The sequence below is a fragment of the Marmota marmota genome, unplaced genomic scaffold, assembly GCF_001458135.2.
Source record: "Marmota marmota marmota unplaced genomic scaffold, marMar, whole genome shotgun sequence".
NCBI classification, from domain to species: Eukaryota; Metazoa; Chordata; class Mammalia; order Rodentia; family Sciuridae; genus Marmota; species Marmota marmota.
Genome location: NW_026000016.1, coordinates 46,613,250 through 46,622,335, shown reverse-complemented (window position 1 = coordinate 46,622,335; position 9,086 = coordinate 46,613,250). Strand labels below are relative to the sequence as shown.

Genomic DNA, 9,086 nt, shown 5'->3' with positions numbered 1-9,086 from the left:
GTCCCCCCAGACCCCAGACCTCTACTAAGAAGTGACCATGGATTAAGACGCCTAAAGATTAAATAGTCCCTCCTCCACCTGACCTATATAATGCATTTGAAACCTGAACATGGGTACAAACTGATGTCTCAGGCATGAAAGGGCAGAAGAACCCACACAGGTGGTCCAGGTGAGGGAAGGTGTAAACTGAGCTTAAAGGGCTCTGTTTTCTCTCCTCTCCTGCTGCCATCCACCGGAAGGAGTCAGCGAGATTTGGGTGTCCAAATGGGGCAGGAAACATTTGAGGACCGAGAAAAGAGGCAGAAGGCTTAACACCTATGACCTGGCCTTGTGTGGGATGTAAGTTCTAACCCCAACTCTGACCGTACCTTATATATTACAAAGAAAACCTCCCCCATTCCTACTAAAAAAGAAAAAAAAAATCTCTTGACTCTATTTTCCCCCAGTCACATGATTCTCTAAGAGAAAGTGCAGGGTCAAGGCCAATTGGAAACCCAGAAATTGAATCCATTTGCCACTCTGTTTTTGTCCTCCTTTGGGGGACCCACCAGATCCTCCAGATTCCAAGAAGCCCCATTCTTTGGAGAGGGTCTTTAAGAGTCGCATTGGAAGGATAGAGTGTGGTTAAGGTGCTGTCAGGCAGCAGGGAGGTGGACAGAATGACTCAAGTTCCTTTCCAGCCTAAACTGCCCCCTTCCTTGTTCCCTCCTCCCCCTACACCCACCCGCTGCTTCGGGACCAGCAAGGAGAGAGCAGGCAGGCCGCCCGGCTAGGAGTAATTGAAAGGAGCAGATGAGAGGGGGAATGTGTCCTCCCCCACCTTCCCTGTCCCACTGGGGCTGCGGAGAAATGAAAACTAATCAAATTACACCCAACGGCCTCCCGACCCGTGCACAGGAGCCGCCCTGGCCATGGGGCAGGCTGGCTGGGTGGGGTGGGGGCCACGGGAGAGGGAAGGGGAATCACATCTAATCCACTGTAAACGTCTTGATGTGCAGCAACAGCTTAGAGGGGGCTCAGGTTTCTGTGGCGTTGGCTATATTTATCTCTGGTTCCATGCCAGCGGGGAGGGTTTAAATGGCACCCAGCAGTTGGCGTGAGGGGCTGCAGGAGCTTGGGGGCCAGAGGCAGGAACAAGTCTTTTCCGACCCCATGGAGCTCTATGAGACATCCCCCTATTTCTACCAGGAGCCCCGCTTCTATGACGGGGAAAACTACCTACCTGTCCACCTCCAGGGCTTCGAGCCACCGGGCTACGAGCGGACTGAGCTCAGCCTGAGCCCCGAGGCCCGGGGGCCCCTGGAAGACAAGGGGCTGGGGACCCCCGAGCACTGTCCAGGCCAGTGCCTGCCCTGGGCATGTAAGGTGTGTAAGAGGAAGTCGGTGTCGGTGGATCGGCGGCGGGCAGCCACGCTGAGGGAGAAGCGCAGGCTCAAGAAGGTGAACGAGGCCTTCGAGGCCCTGAAGAGGAGCACCCTGCTCAACCCCAACCAGCGGCTGCCCAAGGTGGAGATCCTGCGCAGCGCCATCCAGTACATCGAGCGCCTGCAGGCTCTGCTCAGCTCGCTCAACCAGGAGGAGCGCGACCTCCGCTACAGAGGAGGGGGCGGGCCGCAGCCCCCGGTAAGTGGCCGGTGCACCTGCCTCAGGGGTAGGGCCCAGAGGGAGGCGCCTGGATGGTCTCTGGATGCCATAGATGGGCTCAGACACAGGGTTGGAGCAGGTGCCAGGCAGGGCCTTGAGAGGCCACAGGACCCCCTCTTTTGTCAGGGCTAGGCTGTGCAGCTGACCTCCTGTGTCCCCAGGCTCTTAAGACAAGATAAAGGCATTGAACAGGAGATACAGATGGGGTGGGGGCCCACTGGCACAGGACTGCAGAGGAGTTTAGGAACAGGTCCATAATGATCCTAAGTGGAGAATGAATCCCCATCCCTGAGTCACAGCCTAAAAAGCCAGGCCACTACAGCCAAAGCAGCCTACTTTGCTCCTTACCCCATCCCTGTCCCAGGTATGGTTGAACAGATAAAATCCACCCAGTGTCACTGGGACCCTAGCAAGCCTGCTGAGAAGTCACCCTAGTCAGGTCAGATACTCTGCCTGGTCATCCTTATCTCCAGGTACAGGGAAGCCAGAGACCCTTTTTGCTGGTGTTCTGTGAAGGCAGAACCATCATCTAGGACGGGAGCCAGGACAGGCCTGGAAGCAGGGTCTCTGTAGTGCAAACATTCTGGAGTGGGGGTATCCCAGGCTGGAGGGTCCCAGCTTATGGTCCACCCTCCAATCCCACCATGGTTCTGCCTATTCCTTGGAGGCAAAGACACATCCAAGGATGGCTGTGCCCTGACCTTGGGCCTTGCCTCTGACTTGCAGGTGCCCAGTGAATGCAACTCCCACAGCGCCTCCTGCAGTCCAGAATGGGGCAGTGCACTGGAGTTCGGCCCAAATACAGGTGGTAAGTGAAGCCTGACTCTGGTTCTGATCCCTCCACCCTTCCCTAGGGGTTCTCCCCTCTTACCTCAATCCTTGCTCCAGTCCTCTTCCTGTGGCTTCTCCAGGGACCTGCTGACCTCAGGGCCCCAAATAGTGGGCTGGAAGGCCCTGTGCCTCCTTGAAGCCTTGACCAGCTAAAGAGTAGCAGTTGCAACCTCCTGTAGCTCCCTAGCTGGTGCCTGGTGACTGACCTCAACCACAGGAGACTGTCCCTGCCCCAAGGGTCCCTGGGAATTGCTGAGTCAGTGTTGCACAACTGGGCCCAGCAAAGGGCAATTCCAGTCTCCTGGGATACACTATCCTGGCTTCACCTTGGAATAGTTGCTTCCAAATCCTCTGCTAGGGGAATTCAGAGATCAGGCACACGCCTGAGGCGCATTCCTCTGTCCTAGTAAACCTGTATCACTCCAAAGGCCTCATCCCACTTCCTCACCTAGGTAACCCCTCCCCACCTTCTCCTTACAGATCATCTCCTTGCGGCTGACCCTACAGATGCTCACAACCTGCACTCCCTCACCTCCATCGTGGACAGCATCACAGTGGAGGATGTGTCTGTGGCCTTCCCAGATGAAACCATGCCCAACTGAGATTGTCTGCCAGGCTGGGTGTCCATATGAGCCCCCAAGCTGACCATAGGTGCCACCACTTCTGCAGCGGTGGCCTTCTAAGCCAGGTTGTCCTGATGCCAGGAAGACAGCCTTGGGCTGCCACAGGCCAGACTATCCCCTTCCTCATCCATATAAGGTTTATGCACCTCCCAGCAAGGGAACGGATGCCCTCAGTTAGCTGACTCCTTAAGAGCAGAGGGCATCCCCTTTCCAAGGAGATACAGCAGGGGACCAGAGCGCCCCCTTGTGGATACCTCCCGCTCAGGGGGGCAAACTCAGGAGCTTCCTTTTTATCATAATGCAGCCTTTAATTCCACCCCTCAAATGAAATGGTTTGAGAGAAAAAGACAGTGTCCTGACCTGGACAAGTGTGCACATCTCCTGTCCTGGTCTCTTCCTGATGCCAGTGGCTGGGCTGGGCCTGCCCTGAGTTGAGAGAGAAGAAAGGGAGAGGAACAACCCTCTGTTCCCAAGTCCCTGGGGGGCCAAGCTTTTGCAGTGAATATTGGGAACCTTCCAGCAGTTTTATGTTTTGTTTTGTTTTGTGTGTTGTTTGTAAAGCTGCCATCTGACCAAGGTCTCCTGTGCTGAAGTTGCCAGGGACAGGCAGGAAAAGGGGGCGGGGACTCTTGGGGTGATTTCTTTTGTTAACTAAGCATCGTGTGGTTTTGTAATTTTTTTTTTTTTTTTGGCTAACTTATTTGGATTTCCTTTTTTAAAAAATGAATAAAGACTGGTTGCTAGAAGAGTGTCCGTGATGATGTAGAGGGAGGGGGGTGACTGACAGCCCCAACCTCTCCCACTCAGCCATCCCAACACCCTCCAGGGGCAGGGCTTCCAAAGATTCCAAAGACTGCAGTTCCAAAAGCGCTGTGGGCACCCCCTTGAGAGGGTCACTAGGCACTGGGGAACCTGCTTTCTACCATTACAAGGGGAGCTGGGAGGGTGTGATTCATAGCCTGGATGAAGACCAGACTCCACAGAAATGCTTACAGGACACAGAGGAAGACCTTCTGAGTGTTCCACTGCTCTTTAACTTATAGATATTGCTCAAGTCTGCTGCATTCTAATTTTTATAGCCCAGTAGCCTGGCCTTCAATTAATTAAGCATGCTTGTATGCTCACATGCCCAGAGCACCCACAGCCAGGGCAAGGGGCGTATCACTAGAATTTGTGGGTATTTCCTCTCTAATCCCTGTCTCTCCCTCCGTTCCACATTATCAGAATCCCTATAGAGAAGTGGGAGGTGACTAAATCAGAGCAAGGGGCAAATACTCTCACTTCCTTGTTGGCCAAATAGCACAACCCCTCATCTTCCCTTCCCTCCAGGCAGAGGAGGATTCCTGTCCCTACCTTCAGCTCAGAGATGGAGATTCTGCTGGGGAAAGGGGGTCACAAAGAACCATCAAAGGAAGAGAAGCTGGGTTTCTCTTCATTTGGGATGCTGTTTTTCGAAGATTGGCTTCCTAAGGGGGGAAGGTGGGTGGGAAACTGAGAACAAAGATTTATGGATAGAGATTACATAAGGATTATCTGGGGAGTTAACAGAAATTTAGAATTGAAATGGACCAAGAACACCTACTAAAAACTTATATTAACTCCAACTGCTTGGGGCTAAGTTTGTACGATTTATTGCAAATTATAGGTTTCAGAATCATTACAGAACAGGTATTCAGAGCGTGGTATGTTCCAGCCCCCATTCAATTCTCTGGGGCCCTTGACAACTGACTCGACCCAGTTTAAACTATCAGGTGCTGATGACCATCTGTACTTGCTCTGGGCTTAGGTGGGCCATCTCCCCACACTTGCCCTCCTGACCTTGCACCTAGAGGGGGGCGGGGCTAATACCCTGACCCCAGTTTCTCTAAAAGCTCTGCCTGAGAATAGGAACAAAGCCTCAATGGAGCCTAAGAGAACTTGGGTTAGGATATAGAAGGTAGGCTCTTGCTGAGGCCTGCCTGTCCCAAGTAACAAGTGAGGGCAGCTCCTACTGGGAATCACAAGTTGGCCTAATCTGCCCCAGTGGTAGGATTTTCTTTTTGAGTTTGGCACTGAGTTTAAAGTCTCTCTAGGTCATTTCCATGACTCTTAGCCCTGACTCCCTGCCCTAGGGTGAGGAAGGCAACTAGCTGGCCACCATGCCTTGACTCTAGAATCCACATTCACCCCCTCACTACCCACCAAAATACTCAACTATGAAGGGAAGGGGTTCTTCTCCCCTTGGGTTCATTTCCTCTGCCCTGGCACCTCCCAAGCTCCTAGGGAGGATACAACCCCACTGCATCATTCAATGGTGACCTTCCTATCCCTTGTCCTGCTTCTTCCTGGGATCTAGAGCTGGCCAAGAAGAAGGGTACTCAACAACACTAAGGAGCTGATAGGCTCTGGGATTGCTGGAAGCTATTTTTTTTTTTTTACAGTGCTGGGGATTGAATCCAGGGCTTGCACGTGCTAGGTTAGAGTTCTACCACTGAGCTACATCCTCAGCGCAGGATTCATTTTCAAAATCCATTCCTCTCCAGTTACCACGTCAGTTGGAAACTGAGGTTCATACTCACACAGTTGGGCCTCAGCAATAGAGTCAACAGGTCCTGCCCTTGTCACCTACCTACTTCATCACAGTCTTTAAGTCCACGGGGAGAAACAATTTGCTGAAGCTGCACAGGTGTGAATGGCAAACAGTGACACAGAGGAGGCCCGGCTCACTCAGCATTTTCATAGAATAAACAACTGTCATCAAAGAGCTTTCTTAAATTAACAAATCCTTAACCTTCACAATAGAATTACAGATAAAACTCCAATTAATGAATAATGAGGTGGAGTTCTTTAGGGAAATTAGCTCAATCTCCTTCTTCAGTGGAAGCACCTACCATAAATCAAGCTAGGTTAATCAAATGTCACCTAATTATGGACATTAGGGAATACGCTAGAATGAAAAAGATAAGAATTACTTGAAATTGGCATAGCAGTTGTTAGTATGGAAACAGGAACTTCTTAGATAATTAGCGGGAATTACAGAATGCTTTAAGTACTAGTTGTACACTCCAATAAACATTCTTGGTATCCAACTTCTCCAGGTAATTTATTTGGCAGGCTGGAAAACCTTTTTAATGCTGGTGTAGTCGGTGGTTGGACCAACTGGAGAGGGAGATTAGGGGGCTACAACGGAGGGTGAGAGGAGAGGAGCCCCCTCAACTCAGATATCTGTTGATGGGTAAGACACCATCCCAACATGTCATGGTTCTTGGACTTCTTTAAATTCCTGGTTTCCCGGGCTCCGGGCTGGTGACTAGAACATTCCAGGCTGAGCCGGGGTCTTGGCTAAGGAAGCACAACCTAGGCCTGGGTGGGAACCCACATCACCACCCCTAGCCACTTGGCTGTGCCTCCTCCCTGACCTCCAAAGACCCAGACTCCCTGCCTCTCAGTCTGCTTAGAACCTTCCTAGAGGGGGAAAGACAAGGATCCCTGGAAAGAAACCTAGAGTCTTCTTTCTTTTCTACAAATCCTAAGACAAACATGATGCTGGGGGTCTCATCTCAAGCTCAGCATGTCCCAAATCAAACCCACATTTCCACATGAGCCTGCTCCTCTGCATCCCCACCCCAGTGGTTGGCAATAGGAGGAAGACATGGTTTTCCCAGCCCCTCAGAGCTCATTCCTGTAGACAGCTGGTCACCAAGGCTCACGAATTCTGACGGGAGGGGGAGAGGCCCGTATGCGCTAGGCCAGCACCTTCCCTCACCTTCCCTCAACTCTGTCTGCCCTTCCTGGCTGTGTCACGTTGCTTTGTCTTGCTCCTCTCCAGTCACCTGTGCTATGGACTCTGCCACCCTTGCTCCATCAGTGTTGGGGTACTGGTGACCATGAGAGGAGATGAGGATACACCATACATTATGCTGAATGTAAGGGAGTTTGCCATTTAGATGAACAGAGCAAACGTGGCCCCGTGACAACTGATAAGCCATCTGAGTGCCACAGGCCATCTGGGAGGTGGGGAAAGAGCTGGGGAAGCTTGGGGAAAGCATGAGTTCACTTAAAAAAGAAGCACATAATATTGCCAAGCTCTCCTGGTCCTGGGTCAGGATTTTTAACATCTGGATTGTGGTCAAGGACCCCACAGTTAGGCAGACCAAGTTTGACAACTCTCTCTTCCCAGCTCTGTGATATTAGCCTTAAAATTTCTTGTTCTATATAAATACAGGTTTGTAAAGATTAAATAAATTAATCTACTTGGTATGTGCTATGGGTAAAGTTTGTTTCTCCAAAAATTCATAGTCCCCAATGCAACAGTATTAACAGGCCTGAGCCAAGACCAGCGGCACACACCTATAATCCCAAATACTTCAGGCTCAGGAGGCTGAGACAGGAGGATGGCAAGTTTGAGGACAGCCTCAGCAACTGAGAGAGACCCTGTCTCAAGACAACAAATAAAAAAGGGTTGGGGTTATGGCTCAGTGGCAGAGAGCAGTTGGATTCAATGCCCAGCACTGCAAAACAAATCAAAACAGGCCTTTAGAAGGTGATTAGGTCACAAGGGTAGAACCCTCATGCATGGCATTTGTGTTCTTATAAAAGATCTGGGAGCCCAGTTAGCCCTTCCGCCCCTTCCACCGTGTGCAAATGTTTCAAGAAAGCGCCATCTCTGAGGACTGGGCCCTTGCCAGACCCCCACTCTGCTGGCTTGATCTTGGACTTTCCAGACTCCAGAACTATAAGGAATAAATTTCTGCTATTTATAAATGACCCAGTCTAAGGTATTTTGTCATAGCATCAGAACAAACTAAGAAAGAATGGCTAGAACAGTGTCTGGCACACAATACCCACTAATTTTCAGCTCTTACTAATATTAATCCTTTAACAACCCTCTGAGATAAGGTTGGTTCATCATTCGAATATGTACTTCTAGGAATGCAGAGAGCAATGAGACTGACCTATAGGAGTGTCCTCAGCCCAGTATGGAGATAGGCCAGGAGACCACAATGACCCTCAGTATGACAATGTGCTATGAGCTGGGGGGCTAAGGACTGCTGGTCATCTATTACGCTTGGGAGGGGCAGGCATTATCTCCCGGGTGATGCTTGAAATGGCCTGAAGACTTGAAGCTGCAAAGGCAATAAAAATAGTGGGGCTGCATTCTGGTGAGGGGCTGGGTGGACTCGAGACTGACAGAGAAGAGGGCCAAGGAATCCAGTCATGCATGGCTTCATATGGCCACCAGGAGGAGGAGCTGGGTCCCTGATTTAGAGGTGGCAGGGATTTAGAGGTGGCAGGGAGCTGCTGAAAGGGCAGACAGCAGCAGCTCTGGGAGCGGTGTGAACAGCACGAGCCGAGGAAGCCTGGGCAGGAGATTCAGAGATGAAGGAGGGGGCTGGGGATGTGGCTCAAGCGGTAGCACGCTCGCCTGGCATGCGTGCGGCCCGGGTTCGATCCTCAGCACCACATACAAACAAAGATGTTGTGTCTGTCGAGAACTTAAAATAAATAAATAAATAAATATTTAGAAAAGAAAAGCAGGCGTGGCATTTCTAGGCTATGCACTACAAAACAGAGATGAAGGAGGAAACAGTCAAGCCCGGGAGTCGGGCTCCTCACCCCTTTCTCTTGGCCTCTTCTTTTGTGGCCCAAGCAACCTAAACATGAACTTCCCCATCAATCCTGTGGTTGTATAAGTAAACAGAAGGTTATCAACTACAAGTTTTGAATTGATACTTCCTTTCCAGAATATAGCAGCCCTTGGGACTCTGAAAGGAGTTGGACCGATTGAACTCGGGGAAGATGGCCGCTGCGTACGGGGGTTGCTGAAGTGCTGAGCGTGGTGCTCAAAGCAACGGCTTTAATAGAGATTTCGCACAGTCTGTTAGAGCTCCTTTCACCGTTAATCTGTAGCGGACCACTTTGAAAGGAGTTGGACCGTCAAGTGAGCTCAAAGTTTGTTTGTTTTTTTGTTTTGTTTTTGAAAAAGGAAAAAGGACCAGAGGCCATTTG

General features: G+C 50.8%; 1 protein-coding gene across 1 annotated transcript; it reads left to right on the top strand.

Annotated features, from left to right (window-relative positions):
* The first annotated feature begins 796 nt into the window (after positions 1 to 796).
* On the top strand, positions 797 to 3,841 carry Myog (myogenin). The gene is made up of 3 exons (XM_015483394.2): positions 797 to 1,623; positions 2,371 to 2,452; positions 2,956 to 3,841. The coding sequence occupies exons 1-3, from the start codon at positions 1,078 to 1,080 to the stop codon at positions 3,075 to 3,077; spliced, it is 750 nt and encodes a 249-aa protein (XP_015338880.2). The 5' UTR covers positions 797 to 1,077; the 3' UTR covers positions 3,078 to 3,841.
* Positions 3,842 to 9,086: the final 5,245 nt, after the last annotated feature.

Excerpts from the sequence above, each read along its gene's own strand:
- Myog (XM_015483394.2), top strand. The coding sequence starts at position 1,078 with ATGGCACCCAGCAGTTGGCGTGAGGGGCTGCAGGAGCTTGGGGGCCAG. Across the intron at positions 1,624-2,370 it reads GGGGCGGGCCGCAGCCCCCG|GTGCCCAGTGAATGCAACTC; the intron begins GTAAGTGGCCGG and ends TCTGACTTGCAG. Across the intron at positions 2,453-2,955 it reads GTTCGGCCCAAATACAGGTG|ATCATCTCCTTGCGGCTGAC; the intron begins GTAAGTGAAGCC and ends TTCTCCTTACAG.